This window comes from Dermacentor albipictus, chromosome 10, assembly GCF_038994185.2.
Source record: "Dermacentor albipictus isolate Rhodes 1998 colony chromosome 10, USDA_Dalb.pri_finalv2, whole genome shotgun sequence".
NCBI classification, from domain to species: Eukaryota; Metazoa; Arthropoda; class Arachnida; order Ixodida; family Ixodidae; genus Dermacentor; species Dermacentor albipictus.
In genome coordinates, this window is record NC_091830.1 from 79059876 (window position 1) to 79076137 (window position 16262).

General features: G+C 47.6%; 2 protein-coding genes across 9 annotated transcripts in view; one reads left to right on the top strand and one right to left on the bottom strand.

Moving 5' to 3' along the window:
* The window catches only part of LOC139050390 (uncharacterized), a 527729-nt gene that overhangs the window by 182302 nt on the left and 329165 nt on the right, over positions 1 to 16262 (top strand). The gene's annotated exons all lie outside the window — the stretch shown is intronic.
* LOC139050487 (uncharacterized) overlaps positions 1 to 16262 on the bottom strand; it is a 144771-nt gene that overhangs the window by 117683 nt on the left and 10826 nt on the right. For all 3 annotated transcript variants that reach the window (XM_070526930.1, XM_070526931.1, XM_070526929.1), the window contains exons 4-5: positions 8363 to 8381; positions 3074 to 3177 (exon numbers count right to left, since the gene is read on the bottom strand). In XM_070526930.1, coding sequence (XP_070383031.1) covers positions 3074 to 3177; positions 8363 to 8381 — 123 coding nt within the window. The remainder of the gene's footprint in view (positions 1 to 3073; positions 3178 to 8362; positions 8382 to 16262) is intronic.

Below are 16262 nucleotides of genomic sequence, written 5' to 3' on the forward strand. Positions count from 1 at the left end.
GCCAACTCATCTGAACCTTCTTGACGTGCCATTCGATGGTGTTTCCCTGTCTGCTCTTATAGACACTGAGACGCATTTGTCGGTAATGAGCACTGCCATTACTAACCTGCTGAAGAAAATCATGCCCTTCACGACGCATGTTGTCCGTGTCACCGATGGCGGAAGAGCCCTCGTAATTGGTGTGTGTGCCGCCCGCGTCTGCTTCGCCGATCGCTCCACTATCGTGCTATTCACAGTCATCGCGCACTGTCCCCACGATATCATCCTCGGCTTAGACTTCCTATCCGCACATTCTCATCTCACCACTTGTTCCGCCAGTACTCTCCGCCTTGACCTGCCTCTTCTGGATCCCGCTGTGGTTCTGTGGTTCTGGAACCACAACCCAGCGGCCTCAGTTCCGTCGACTTCGTGTGCTTGCCACCTTCCGCACTGACTTACGTTGGCTTGGTGTCATTCCCACCAGTGTCCGATGGTCACTACATCGCGGATTCTATGCAAGACGTCCTCCTTACACGCTGTATCACAGTACCTCATGCAGTTTTATCTATTACGGTGAATTGCGTCTGCCTGGCAGTGGTCAATTTTGGCTTGACGACCGAAGTGCTACCACGCAGGATGTCTATGGCCCAGCTTTGCTTATTCGAGGATCACTCAGTAGCATCTATTGGTGTAGACGACAATTCAGCCGATCCTCCTCTACCATCGCATTCGGCAACTTGTACCATCGCCGACCTAAAGAAAATGATTGCGCCCGACATGCCGTCAGAACACACTCGTGAGCTCTACCGCGTTCTGTTTTCCTACCACGATATTTTTTACTTTAACAATCATACTTTGGCCCAAATTCCAGCTGGTAAACATCGCATTAGTCCCGGCAATGCCCCTTCTACTCGTCGCCGCCCGTATCAAGTGTCACCGGCTGGGCGTCTAGTTATTCACGCCGAAGTTCGCAGAATGCTTGCCAAGAACATTATTGAAGTGTCACGTAGTCCATGGGCGTCACCTGTTGTACTGGTAAAAAAGAAGCATGGCGCATGGCGCTTTTGTGTGGATTATCGGCACCTTAAGAGGATTACCAAAAAGGACGTGCACCTACTACCTCGTATCGATGACGTCCTTGACTGCCTCCACGGCGCTCTATTTCTCCTCTATTGACCTTCGCTCCGGCTACTGGCAGTTGGCGCGGATGATCTCGACCGCGAGAAGACAGCTTTTCTAACACCCGACGGTCTTTATCAATTCAAAGTGATGCCGTTCGGTCTGTGTAACGCTCCTTCCACATATGAACACATGATGGACTCCCTTCTTCACGGTTTCAAATGGTCTACATGCCTGTGCTACTTCGACAACGCTATTGTATTCTCCCCCAACGTTCTTTACGCACCTCCAGTGCCGCTCTGCAGTCCCGCACGTTTTCCGTCGAGCCGGTCTGCAGCTCAACGCATCGAAGTGCCCATTCAGCTGTCGGCAGATTTCCGTCCTTGGACATCTCGTTGACGCGAACGGAGTGCAACCGGCCCCAGGCAAGATCCATGCTGTCACGCACTTCCCTGCTCCGATGTGTGCCAAGAATGTGCGCAGCTTCATCGGCCTTTGCTCGTGGTTCCACCGTTTCATGGAAAATTTTGCCGCCATAGCATGACCACTAACCGAGTGCTTGACAAAAAAATCCCCTTTACAGTGGGGCGATAACGAGGCCTCTGCATTGCCCCATCTAATCGACATTATCACGACGCCTTCCGTTCTGGCCCATTTTGATCCTTCAGCGCCTACCGAAGTCAATACTGATGCCAGCGGTCACAGAATTGGTGGTGTGAGCGTGAGTGTTGGGCCTCACTTTGGGCGGTTGCGAAATTCCGCCCATGCGTATATGGCCACCCTTTTCTGCTGTCACAGACCATCACGCATTTGCTGGTTATGCTCACTGAAAGATCCCACAGGAAGACTTGGTCGCTGGGCCTTACGCCTCCAAGAATAGTCGTATTCTGTCATCTACGAATCTGGCCGACTACACGTGGACGCTCACTGCCTATCTCGTTACCGGGTCGACGAGCCCGACGACGCCGACAGTCGTACCGCCAACGGCATTTTCTCTGTGTTTGCCTTCGCTAAAATCACCGATGAGCAGTACCGAGACCTATCGCTGCGAGCACTCATCGAGCGTTTGCGCTCTGCACCTACCGACACATCCGTTCGCCGATATGTCATCCAGGTCGGAATTCTGTACCGAAGGAACTTCCTCCCTGACGGCTCTGATCTTCTTGTCGTGCTTGTGCTATCTACGATAGACTGTACTCTTTGAGATGCATGACGCGCCCACTGCAGGAAATCTTGGGGTAACCCGCATGTACGACCGCGTCCGCCGCTGCGTCTATCGGCCTGGTGCTGCTCGCTCCGTCCGACGCTATGTTGCTTCCTCTGCTCCCTGCCAGCATCGAAAAACGCCTCAGGTGCTACTTGCCGGTTATCTCGAGCCGATAACCGTCCCTATGGAACCGTTCTTTCGTGTTGGATTAGGCCTCCTCGGTCCCTTTCCCTCTTATATATTGAACCTCCTTAGGTTTACTATTCGCCAAACCAAAATTATCACGTAATTGTGTCAGCTTCCTTTCTTTAGCGCTGTGCTCCCCGTACTGCTCATGCCTCGAATGGCCTGCGCGTATCAATGTGACATAGCTGTCTCGAAAGGAAAGTAGCAAGTGCTTAGCCCTAAAGGAAAAGAAAACAAGGGCACGAAAGGCACACGATTATTGTTTCAGGAGAGATCATCCAGAAATGGCGGGCAAAATTTTCAAGGAGAAGTTATGCACGACTCAGTGTCACTGCCAGATATGCAGTCCGCCGGTGGCTTAGCCATGTTGGAGCGTGTAAATAAGACTCCCGAAAAAAGGTTTTTTTTTACAGTTCACTTAAGAGAAAGCATACCGACCACGTTACATTATACGTCAGAATATGAAATGCATGCATGAAATGCACATGAAATGCAGAGGGGCTAGGTCCTAAAGCGACCCGAATGCTCTTTCTCTGCTTCTTATGTGTATTGCGGAAAAATACAGTCAAGTGTGGAGCTTACGAATATCGCTTGTAGTAATAATGAGGGCGAGCACCATGACCGCCATGGCCATCAGGCAAAAGCACATGATAACAGCCAAGGCAGCCACCCTTGGTCCAGAGACACTGCAAGGGAATAAAGGCCACAAGTAGAAGGAAAACTTTTATTAAGTAGCCATTTATAGAGGAATTCTTTTTGTGATAAACCATGTTTTATTTACGTTATCCCACTGTTTTATTGGACCCTTAAACGGTTTTAAAAGATTTTGTGCAAACGTAATGAGTCATTAGACTAGGTCCCTCTTAACATTCAGTGACGCCTTGAAGCGGTTCACCTAAATTTGTAGTGTATTATAATGTTTTGCTCTGAATAGAGCAATGCTATGAAAATATCTATGCGAAGAATAATGATGGGTATAGCGTTAAGAGATAAGAAAAGAGCAGATTGGGTGAGGGAACAAACACGAGTTAATGACATCTTAGTTGAGATCAAGAAAAAAAATGGGCATGGGAGGACATGTGATGAGTAGGCAAGATAACCGATGGTCATTAAGGGTTACGGACTGGATTCCAAGCGAAAGGAAGCGTTGCAGGGGGCGGCAGAGAGTTAGGTGGCTGGATGAGATTAAGAAGTTTGCAGGGACAACATGGCCACAATTAGTACATGACCGGGGTAGTTGGAGAAGTAGGGAGAGGCCTTTGCCATGCAGTGGGCGTAACCAGGATGATGATGATGATGATGACGATGATGTCTTAGTAATGTCGAACGCTAGCGATTGCAGCGAAGCCACTCCGCCGAGTTTTCTGCCGCCCCCTTACCACTGACGCATTTGGCCTAATACACACCAATGGGTAGAGCTACTTGATTGGCTACACAGGTCGCATAATCTATGATTGCTCCAAATTTATGGTGAACGAATGTTATTCCCAATGGTTGTAATGTTGGTTATATTCTTTGCATAAGAAGTAATTGAAAAGCCACATACAACGACCATCTATCTCAGGCAATTCCAGCACACACAATGTGGCGTTGTTTGTGTTCAAACATTCTCCATGTTGACACGGGCTGCGCGGTCGCTGTTCGTCGCCAGCTTTCTTTTCAAGAGCGCCGTGGATCGCCTTCGGTGCGCTGTGGGCTGCAAATCTAGTGATCGGTGATATGGCAAGCTGTGACATCGGGTTTCTCAGCAAAGCCACTGCGAGAGGAGTTACTGCACACCATAAAGCTGTCGATGTCCTATAGACGCCAGCATCTACGCGTTGGTGGGCGCCACTTAACGCTGGAGGATTACTACCACAATATGGAGTTTTAGCGTGCAAACGTAATCCCAAGAGGACTGGGTGTTTTACCAGATAAACAGAAGGGCAAGTATTACCGACTATCACGGTGCATCCACTCGGAGGCACAGAGCCCAACCAGAGAAACAGAGAACTAATATAGCGGTAACGTATTCTACTTTGATGCTGGTGTAAGTTTTTGCCAGGGGCGTATTCGTGAACACATTGTCATTTTAAACGTTTAAAATTTTTACACTTGGTTACAGTAATATTAGCTTTGTGTTTTGGCAGGTTAAGTTCTCTGCCACTTAGTGGCTGCACCGTGCTGGTCGTTGTACAGTTGGTGCAAAGGCTCGCTTTAAAGCCTGTACTTTAGAGCCTCTAATGTAATCTGTACAGTAAATCTAAGCAATTCAGGCTGCTCACGCTTCTTTATTGCAGCAATAGTTGCCTGAAGGGGCATTTGTTCAGGTCTCCGCCTAACCGGCAAAACGCCCAGCTTGCCTGTGATCACCAAAATAGTGCAGCGACAGAACGTGTGCGACGCACGCTGCTTGGATAGCTCTCGCTGGGGGTCGACAGCCAGGCAACTAGCAGAGACGTCCGAGAGGCTTCGCGCGGCGTCTCCAAGACAACCGGAAGTAGACGGCACGACGTCACATCATGACGCAAAGAGAGTGAAAGCGGAGCTTAGCCCAGATCACTCGGGCAACAAGATGAGTCGAAAAGCTTGGCTAGGTAGGAGGGTAACATGTGATGGTACTGTAGCGCTCTTAAAATGAGACGCTTCACTCCAATTGTTGCAGGAATGTTTTACTGTAGCTAAATTCTTCGCCTCTACGAAACTGGCCCAAAGCGTTTCATGGACGTTTAAGAGGAAAAGAGGCCAAATTTAATGTTTAGGTTTATTGTTTTGCGAAAGACTTATGTTGCTAGTCGCCGCGACAGTGGTACCTAACTATTGAAAATCTGAATTGAGGAAAGCCTCGAGATTTATGTAGTGTTGTTCCTTGGCTCTGCGATGAGCTAGGATAAATGAAATGATGTGCATAATAACGAAGCATTCACTGAAAGTCTATAAGAATCAAAAGAACTACCCGCTTTGATGGCATATTTATTTAAAAGTGAGGGTATAATGTGGAAAATTTTTTGATCGATTCTATTCATCTTCGTTTATTTTATGCATATCTATGTGAGGAATGAGTACACAATATGTCATTTCAATATATTTATGAAAAATGTCATCAGTGTTTCGTAGCGTGCTGTGAGCAAAAATATTATTCAATAAATTTAAAGGAAAATAAGGTAAATAATCACTGAACAATCTTCAGGCGTTCGACATCCGTGTTTTATAAAAATATAATAATCGCGCTAACGGTGAGAATACTAATTAACACTGCAGACAGCACTAAGAAAAAAATCAAATAGTCATTAGTCAAGAAAAAGTCAAGAAAAAGGGTTTAAAAGCACGTTTTGTCTCACAAGGTAATCATGGAAGGAACATTTCTTTTAGCACCTTGCTTCTGAATGTATGCGTAAAGTTGCAATGGAAAAAACAAGGAAAACCGCTTTCTACAAAAAACCGACATCTGAATATAGCCTTGAATCTTAACCAAAAGTTGAAATAATATTGATGTAAACAAAGTGGTTTTAAAAACATTCTAAACCATGAGAAGATCCCGAGTACTTCCTAGTTCAACCTATTAGAATGGTAGGTTGATTTGTCATGCAAGCTCTGTGAGTCCTATAATATTCCACTGGGACCCAGTAAAAGTAGTCTGGAATTTGGTTGGAAATATTATAACACTATGATCTTTTCTACCACTCACTTTTTAACGTGCTAGAACTGCAGCATTCAGACCAAACAGTTGTCCCGAATTCCTGTGTCGGCAGTACCCTACATTACAAGTATATTTTGTAAAGTCGACAGTAATCTAGTGATATGAAAGGACAAGAAAAGTGTACCGGCGTTCTGTAATTGAGGTTGGATGCTACTAGAAAGACATTTGTGTTTATTACCGTTGCCAAAAAATAACTGTATGCACTATTATGTAAGAGAAAATTTTCACAATCGTTTTGATGTTAGCAGCCTCAGCCAGGGACACCAAGAGTGCAAGTCAATTCACACATGTGTGGAGGAAACACACTCAAGCGTTGTAACGTTTTAATGTAAGTCATATTGAAATTATGGCTGGAATAATCTAATCATTCTATTCTAGTTTCATTTGTTAGACGAGCTTTACCGATGGTTCATGTGGCATTCCGAATACGTTATAGCCAAGTGGCTGGCCATATGTAGTCGTTCATAATAAAAGAACACAATAGAGCGTAAGGACTCTTTACGTTTTAACAGACCAGGTGTTTTATTTATAAAGGAAATGCAATGCGAGCACCTGCGCTGGCAGTATTGTACAATGAAATACGCACATTATTTTTAGCTTCGCGTGCTGCTGAGTGAGGTATAAACAGAGCAATCAGTACTCTACGCACTGAAAAGCTAATAGCATTTCCTTCATAAACGCCAGATAAAAATGCTCGCCATGTTTTGATATGGCGGCAATGCAGCACCTTGAATAGCTGTCGATTGCGAGTGTTGGTAAACGTTTGTGAAACGAGATTATTTTATGTCTCCGTTTTAGCAGGGTTTTTCCATCATAAATCTAGCACTTCTTCGAAACCAAGACGCGAGGCTGAAGCTGGGGAAAAGAGAATTGAGAAACCAGATTTTCAATATGCCTAACCATACAAAACCAGCAAATACTGTAGCGAAATAGCATAAGGGAAGTTATTTAGTGTTGTAGTTGAAGTATATTAAACATTAATTGAAGGTAAATGAAAGTGGACAAAAAGTTGAGGAGCCACTGGAGACCGTGAAGGTGGGTGACCAGTGAAGCTGTAAAACATCCCACAGGGTTAGACGAGGGAACCTGTATTTATTTTCATTATTTCGTATTGGTAGCGATGTTTGCTTTGTGATTGTTGTGATATACACTGATTGGCTCGCTTGCAAGCTTTGACAGAATCTCAACCAAAGGTAAATCTATGCACAACTATTCTAGAGTCGCTGAGTCACATCGCTTGGTCTGGCACTTTAAATCAAACTCTTCTATTACAAACTGGGTGAACCATGTCGTGTCTGGTTTTGAAATGTCCACATCGAAATATCCAATGATGCCTACATGAGTAGTGCCATCATGGCTAATCCATGCAAAGTGTGCTGTCATGAACTTTTCAATATCATACATTCTTTGGTGTGCCTCAAGATATACACTTAGTGGATACCACAATTGCGCGTTTCTTTTCTACGGCACAGCCATCCCAGCGGTCAGTGGCATTGTCCTCTTGTGAGTCACGGGTCTACGGTTGTACATACATCTTGTGCATTGCTTATATCGCAATGCCTCCTGCTCGTGAGTCTATGTACTGTTCAAAAAGAATTTCAGTATTCCCATCCCCTTGCAACAATTCATACTGATTTATTTATTTTTGAATATGATTTACTGTTATTATTATTAGGGTGGACTTGCCTCAATCTGCTTCACCTCAGTCGCGGATCGGCCCACATTTTCCTCATGGACTCGATAGATGCATCGAGGGGTAGAGGTATACAGCTTAGCTGTAAAAACAACTTGCCTCTTGTAGGAGCTAAACCCACCACCATTTATTTACAAGCGCCTTCTAGCCGCTGCCGTCGCACAATTGGTAGTCCATCACGCGCATGATGCTCCCGCTGGTGGCTAAATGCTTTTCTTTTGGGTTCATTTTGCTTTCCTTATCATTACCCGTACTTAACTAAATTAGCAAATTACTTCCTCTATGCGTTCACTGGCTTTATTATCTGTTGGCTTTTTATGAATAAGATACATGGTTGTAGCACATGGGATTCCGTGAGTGTAAGCACAGCCATTCTATTCATAAAAGCGGAATTTGTAATCTTACATTATATCGCATCTCATAACGTGTTTTTGAAAAGTCTGAGTACATTCTCTAAACTTCCATACCACAATGAAAGATAAGAAAACCGGACATATACCTGTTATCGGATTCGGCAGCTGAAAACAGAAAAAAGGACTAAAATTAATCTTCAAGAAATCTTTGCGAATGGCCATATAGGGCGAACATCTTCCCAGCCTATGTTGATATATATGCTTTGGTACTCTTGGATGTTGCACTTGAAGCAGAGTTGGATATTTCCAGGAACGAACATTTATTTCTGATTCAGTTTGTTCACGATTTATTACTGGCCTATATGCTTTTTAACGCTCCTTCCTTCAGTGAAAATTTAGATGCGCCACGATATGCAAACAAAGCGAAAGGCAGTAAGCAAGGAAAGCAGCACAACCTGACTCCAAAAGTCTTACACCTCGTATACCAACTTTGTCCGAGAACTATCAAGCGTTTCTTTCTCTCAAGACAATCAGAGGCGACACTGGTGTAGAAAATACAGCCCGTACACGATATAATGGCACGTCAACAGATTTAAACCGCATCCTTGGGGAATAACAGAAATATAAAAGTGCAAATATGTTATGGGAAGGCGTTTTCGGCTCAATACTTGAACTGTATAAATATGCTGAGATGATAAATGGCCCCTTTCAGGTTTATAGCTGTCCTATATGTACGTACCCATATTCGGCGAGTTGCACCATTTCAACGCGCGCTGTGTTTCGATATACGTCACTACGGTTATTATGGCTCCCTGCAATGGTATCAATCAGGAAATGCTTCACCCGACATCGCGGTACCTACAAAAGGCAATAAATTGTCAAAAATCGAGAATTATGGTCTCGCAACAGCCTTGTCTGACATTAACCGAAAGTGCGATTTCGCGTTCTTCGCCAGATGATCGCAGATGAGCGCAGAAGACTATGTTGGTGTTAAGCCACATTGGGAGCCGCCGCCATTCAATACGCCGCGCTTTTCTAAGTTACCAGATGGACACGCTTTCAACGCGAGAATGTCACAGTTTCGACCGAAAGGTGAAGCAGTGAATTACGACAAAAACGTGTTCATCCGCTACACGAAGTATCGATGGTAGTTTTATTGGCCGCATAAACTTCCAAACATTTGTTAACTAAATTAATATGATGTCACTCGCACATGAGGGCAAACATGAACGCATCCTAATCTATGACCACGGAACTCACTGTCAATCCACAGGTCTGAGGAAAAGCGGCAGCAGGAGCGAGCGTATTGCCCTTCGTGCTGCGTCTCTCTGCAACCCGAAGCCACAAACGAGAACGCAACGCACGAGAGACCATCAGCCCTAGGCGTGTTCAGACTCTGTAGCCATCGAAGGTAGCTTTTTAGATGAAAATCAACGTGCTTCGTCCCAACCTTCCTTTCTGGCATGCATGATATTGAGCCATTAGTCGCCTTACCATCGCACGCTTTCACTCGCACCGACAGCGTAGTGAGCGTGGTCGTGATGTTCTTCCATTTGTCTTTATGCGGCACGCCACGTCAACGGTGACAACGACGCCGACGATAAAGCCAAGAATTCACTTGGAGAATCCATAAAATTGCGATCTCACTAAAAAGCTACAGATGAGCACGGTGCTAACGAAAGCGCTTGTTTAAACCATGGACTGATTAGGTGCCTGACCTAGCGAGTACTATCACAAAAGAAGGGCGTTTGCAGCGTATTGAGCACCTACTTCCGCGGTACTTCCGTGGTCATCACCGAAATGTCCCGTAATCAGCCCTCGGTATGACTTCGCGTCAATGTTTCGAGAGAAATATAACACGTGCCCCAAAGTCCAATTAAAATGCACAGTGCCTGTGGGTCAGTTTCGTCAGCAAGACGAGTATAAGGGCAACACTCTAGCGGTGAAGAGTGGGTTCCGTGGGGTTCCGTGGGGTTCCATGGGGTTCTGGTTCTGGAGCTCGCGATTCGTACACAGGTGTCACAAAGTGTTTCGCATACACCACCGCAGCATCTAGAACATGGTAGCTGATCTGAGCTATAACTGATCGTCGAACTAAGCTGGCTAAGCAGACCCATGTCGTTGTCCATCTCTATTATCGAGAGTCGCCTGTTGGTGAGCAGATTAGGTCGCGAGGTTGAAGAAATTAAGTGACGAGATTATTTCACATATATAAAAGTTAAAACTGACAACTCTCCATGAATATACAGCACATTTCATGTCGGAGCTCTACGTTTCTGATCTCACTACGTGCCCGAGCACACACCTGTCGGCATATACACTCTACGGTACGACAGATCGAAATTCAAGATATATCTCTATAGGCAACTAGGACAGGTAATTCGATTATTCTGCCCCAGAAAATGAGAATGGTCAAACTGTTCCCAAAATCCCATCCACAGCATCTTGCGCACCATTTCGCCAAACTCCGCCTCCGATGTTGGGCGAGTGCCGTCACCTTTTATGCAATCACGCGGTAGGTGTAAACTAAGTGTAAAGTGGAAGTGGAAGTGTAAATCCAAGTTGGCCGTCAGCGGCAGTAAACTTGTGGCAATGTGAGCATCTTTGCCTTGGCGGTCGTTATTGTTTCCAAAGAATGCGGCTCTTTCTGTCACCTCGAAGGGTTATTTTTTATTGACCGTCAATAATCCAAACTTTAATCCGTCATCGTCTAGATTTTCGCTGGTCAAGTGGTAGTGCCTTGGCAAGCATCCAACGAATGCCCACTGCCGTTTTAATACGTAACAGTCCCACCCAGACATAATACTACATCGTTCTGACATGAGCGTGACATGAGGATGCGCTTGTTTTCTTACGCAGCACTCTGTCTTATTCTAGGCGCTTTGGCATAGGTAAGTAGGTAGGCAGGTAGGTTGGTGTCTCCCGCCATTTTAATAAAAAAAACTAATATGTGACCGTTAAGGGAATCTAACCACTGCCGTCGACAGTGCATCCGTAAAGACTAATCGCATAGCCACGATGACATGCATACATCTCTCGGTCCAAAGACAGCGAGCTCTTTGAAACATTTGGCGCATGCTTCAAGTGCGAGATTATCGTGTTCTTTTCTCGTGAGAGTTCCCGCCTATGGGTGGTGTTACACTTCCCTATATCGGGCCATCAGTGTACATTTCTCAGTAGTTTCCTTGTAGAAGCTAGCGGTTTGCTTTGTAACCGGTTGGCTCTCGCGAAAGGCATTCGCCGGCGATTTTTTGTCATCCCTGGTGGACGTTACTCTCAGTTTGTTGTGACACAAGGTGTAAAACATCTGCAAAGGGAACCTTCCTCTGCTGGGGGCGGCACCGGGAAGAATTGGTTCGCTCGAGCGTCGCATATGCGGGCGTAAGCATGCTCTCAACGGCTGTTAAGGCAACCGTGGACGCCAGCAAGACTTGCGCTGCCAGGTGGGGCGAGACAGAGACACCATTAGCGGCTCATTTCTTTCTGTTGCTGGCGGACTTTGGCGAAAGATAAGGACGTTACGAACGTTGCAACGCGTTTAAGACGAGCGAGGGAGAATTCCGAAGGAATTTAGGCCCTCCAAAGAGTGCAATGGATTTGGGTTGAGCTGAAAGAATATCTCAGACAACAAATATTTAGTGGCATTGGACTTGCGACGAAATTGCTGTACGAGATGCATTTTTCGCCTTTTTTTGCTATGCGGAGTTTTAAGCAGTGTCTCTGAATGAAGAAGGGATTGGGTTGTCGCAATCGTCAATCAGTCACATCATTACAGCCGTAAATAGAGCCACCACGACTGAGGAAAACAAAGTTTGGGTGAGATTCTCCTCCACGACGCAGGAGAAAGCAGCAGCCAAGGAACGCTTCCTTGACCGCTGCAAGATGTTAAATTGAGGATTGTGCGGTGAAGCTCTCATTGCAATCGCCCTCCCTATGAAGCTACGGCCCGGTGAAACATAGTTTTGAGTCAGGGCCTACACCGAAACAAATAGAACGACGTCATTTGCATGAAGTATGGCACACAACCTAGCGACAAAAATGTAACAACGCAATATAAAATTACACCGCCAGTGGCTGTCCGCAGCGCAAGCTCACAGCGATTATTGAAAATTAAACGTGCAAGCACTTTATCTTAAACGCGCAGCTTTTCAATGATAACGTTGCAGAGATTTCACGACCGTGGAAGCTGCGTGGCGGTTGTGTCGCCGAATATACCAATGAATCACAGCGGAGGAGGCCCGCGTCTCTGCCACTGGATTCCCCTTAGGAACACCACCAGATGGCTTTGGTCTCCGCTCATCCGAAGCAGCGACGGTACTGCCCGTGCGCGTGAAAGACAAAAGTGGCATATTCGCCCGAAAGACTAAGCATCGATTTCGATAGCATATTAGTGCACGGGTATACGAAGAAAAGAAAGCAGTTTTATTGACCGTGTATACTTGTAAACACTTGGAATACTAATTAAATTAACAACAATGGTGTCCCACGCGCATACACAAACATGAACACATCTCACTCAATGAAGGCGAAAACTCTGCTTTCAAAACGTTGGACTGAGGAAGTGCGGAACCAGCAGTGAGCGAATTGACCTTCGCGCTGCGTCTCGCACTAATGCGAGCTAAGCCGCGAAACCACAGTGTGCGGTGGACTCTGTCCCCGTCGCAGATGGCTTTCAATGTACAGTGGTCCGGGTGGACGCGAGCGGCTGCTAGGGCCACCAGGAGAAGACTTCCCCCTTCCCTCCCTACCCTATACCCAATCGCGATGGAAGACGGTGCGCTTTCTCCTTTCTTGCCTCTATTGCGTGTGCGAACTTGAGCTGCGATTGCCGGCTCACCCTCGCAGGCTTTCACTCACACATATAGCACACGGCGTGCGGCGACGATATTATCGCCCTTACAGTGTATGCGGTACCTCACGGTGGTAGCTGAATCTGTAAGAGCATCGCACGCGTAATGCGAAGAGATGGGTTCGTATGCCACCTGCGAAAGGTTGTTCTTTCATCAACTTTATTAAAATAATTAACCTTTTCTTTAACTCACTTAGTAAGTACAGCTAATTTTCCGTGTGTGGCTCGTGTTGGTTTATTATGATAACATTTTATGAAGAAATTTCGGGCGCCAAACTGGATCTTCTTTTTCCTTGACGTGAGGCTGCTGGTGATCTATTTTAGAGAGAAAGGGAACATCCTATCTAGCTGACAGCATGACTAGACAAGGAAGTTAAACCTTTGGCCCGTGCAATGAATGTGCACCCCCCCCCCTGCTTCGGGCGACTGGTCTACCAGTTATGTTACCCAGAACATCTGCAACGTGTCTGTGTGGGATTGCTTTAATATAGAAATGAAACGGATGAAATTCAGAGCTGGGTAATGCCTACTGCGGTGCTTTGTATACGCAGGTGGTTTCATAAAGAATTACAGGCATGCTCCTACAATTTCTTGCTTAGAAGGTACACTGCTCTGTTGCTCCATCTGTCAAAGTTTTATTTAACAGACGTACAAAGAGGGAGAGGGCGAAGTAAGTGTGGTAGCCAAGACACTGCGAGCAGTCACAACCGTCCCCATGAAAGCATGAAAACGCTTTCCAATAACAAATTTCCTGTCGTGCTTGCCGTGCAAGAACCTTGCAAGGCTTCCGGGCTATGTGACGTGTGTTCCACCCTACGAATGCATGGGGAGGGACGTCAGGGTGTGCACCCTAGTTAAGCGCGCGACGTCGACCACGTCATGATCGAAGTCGTGCCTAGTGGTGAAAGTAGGAAGACCAGCCTCTTCCAGCTCAACGTATATAGTTCCCCCACGGAGAGATACCGAACTCACACTTTCGACGCCCTTTCTCGCGAAGCGATGGCCAAGGCTGCCTCCAGTACCTTGCTGATATGTGGAGACGTCAACACCCAGCACATGCAATGGGAATATGAAGCCGACTCGCCGAAAGGGAAGAGGCTAGCCTGGCGGATGGACGGCCTCGTCCTGACGGTACTCAAAGAACCGGCGTCGCACACCATTATCGGACAGGTAGTGTACCGGGACACATCTCCCAACCTCTCCGTCTGGTCAGCCACGGCCGTGGTCACTTGGTCGAACTCCTTCGAGGATCTGGGGAGTGACTACAGGATCCTGTGCGTGACTCTGGGAGAGGATGAAAGCGAGGAGGCCACATGCCGAAAGGCCAGCATCGTAGACTGGGACCGATTTCAGAAAAGTGGAGAACGAGACAAGAAGGAGGGCCCGATCGAAGACATCAGCGAATATTGCAGAGAACTACTCGCGGACGTACAGAAAGCCACCGATGAGATCGAATGGGCTGACTGGCGACAAGAACCCCTCAAAGTAGAGGCAGGCAGATCCCGCGGTGGCGGAGTCGACGGCCATACCCAACCGTCCAGAGTGGAAAGCCGGTTGGCACATCTCGCAGCGGCCAAGAAATCCATGCAAGAGAGAGCGAGTAGGCAATAACTCAACAGGAAGTTACGAAAGAAGATCGCCGAAATCAACCGGGAGATCAAGAGGCATTGCGCGCACCTTTGCGAGCAAGAATGGCAGGAGCTGTGCGACACGATGAAGGGAACATGAGCACTGGACGCACCTCGAAGATTCTCAGGCACCAGCTCGACCCGGGAGGCACGAGAACGGCGATCCTTACAGAGACTGACGCTGCAACAAAAGTACCAGGGTGACCCTGAGGCCTTCGCGGAGGAGATTGTGAAGACGCACCTCGCTCACCCAGAAGGGCAGACTCACCCAGAATACCGCGGGGCTGCCAACGACGAGCTTCACGCGGTCTTTTCCGTGGAGGAAATCAGAACGGTCCTCCAGCTACTGAAGACCAACTCGGCGCCCGGTTCTGACAGGATCGCCAACAATATCCAATATCCTCAGGAACCTGAACGACGACGCCATCGAGATGCTCTGCGAGTACATCAACGTATGCTGGAAGGAGGGTCGAATTCCGCAAGGGTGTAAGACCACGTACCTTATACTGATACCAAAGCCGGGCAAACCGCTGGAAGTGCGAAACATGAGGCCGATTTTCCTCATGTCCTGCGTCGGGAAAGTGATGGCGCATGCCTGCCTCAAGAAGGCGACGATCCTGCTCCAAAAAGAGGACGCTATCGGCACCCACATTATCGGTTTTCGTGTGGGACTTTCCATGCAGGATGCCATGCTGCTGATCATGGAACAGGTCGTAAATGCTCCGAGCCCGCAAGTGCGCACCCTGCTCGGGCTAGACCACAAGAGCGCCTTCGATGCTGTGAAGCACGTAGCCATAAAGGGCAAGATCAGCCGACTCGATCTCGGGGCGAGGTTCCACTGATATGTCAGCAGCTTCCTGAATGGGTGCGACGTGACGGTGAAGATTGACAGGGCCCCGCCACGAACGGTCCGAATGGGGGTGCGGGCACGCCGCAGGACTCCGTATTGCTCCCCATGCTTTTCAACCTCGTCATGATCGGCGTGCCGGAGCGTCTTGACGCGATAGAGGGCATCAACTATACGATATACGCAGATGACGTGAGGCCTTGGACCACGGAGAACACGAGCATCGGCGAAATGTAAGACCGACTGCAGCGGGCCGTCTGGGATGTGGAGCCGCACCTTGAAGACATGGAACTCGTCTGTTCATCCAACAATCCTGCTCCACAGGCCCTGCAAGAAAGGACCCCTTTCGCAGGGCGTGCCTGACACCCGTAGTTTGTGCGTCCGCGTTTCGGCGAGGGAGGTGATCCGAATACCAACGGTGCCCCAGTTGCGAGTGCTCGGCCTGTGGTTGGAGGAGAACAGTGCGAACGGCGAGCTGGTTGCCCGACTGCAGAAGAAAGTGGCCGGCGCCACAAACCTCCCGCGGCAGGTCGCGAACAAGAGGGAAGGAATGAAGGGACACAACGTTACGAGGCTGATACAGGCGCACGCGCTGAGCCACATAGCGTACGTCCACGCGTAGGCCAACTGGAACTGGAGTGAAACCGACAAGCTGAACGTTGCGATCCGCAGAGCGTTCAAGACAGTCCTGAGAGTACCCCAGTGCACGCCAAGCCACAGGC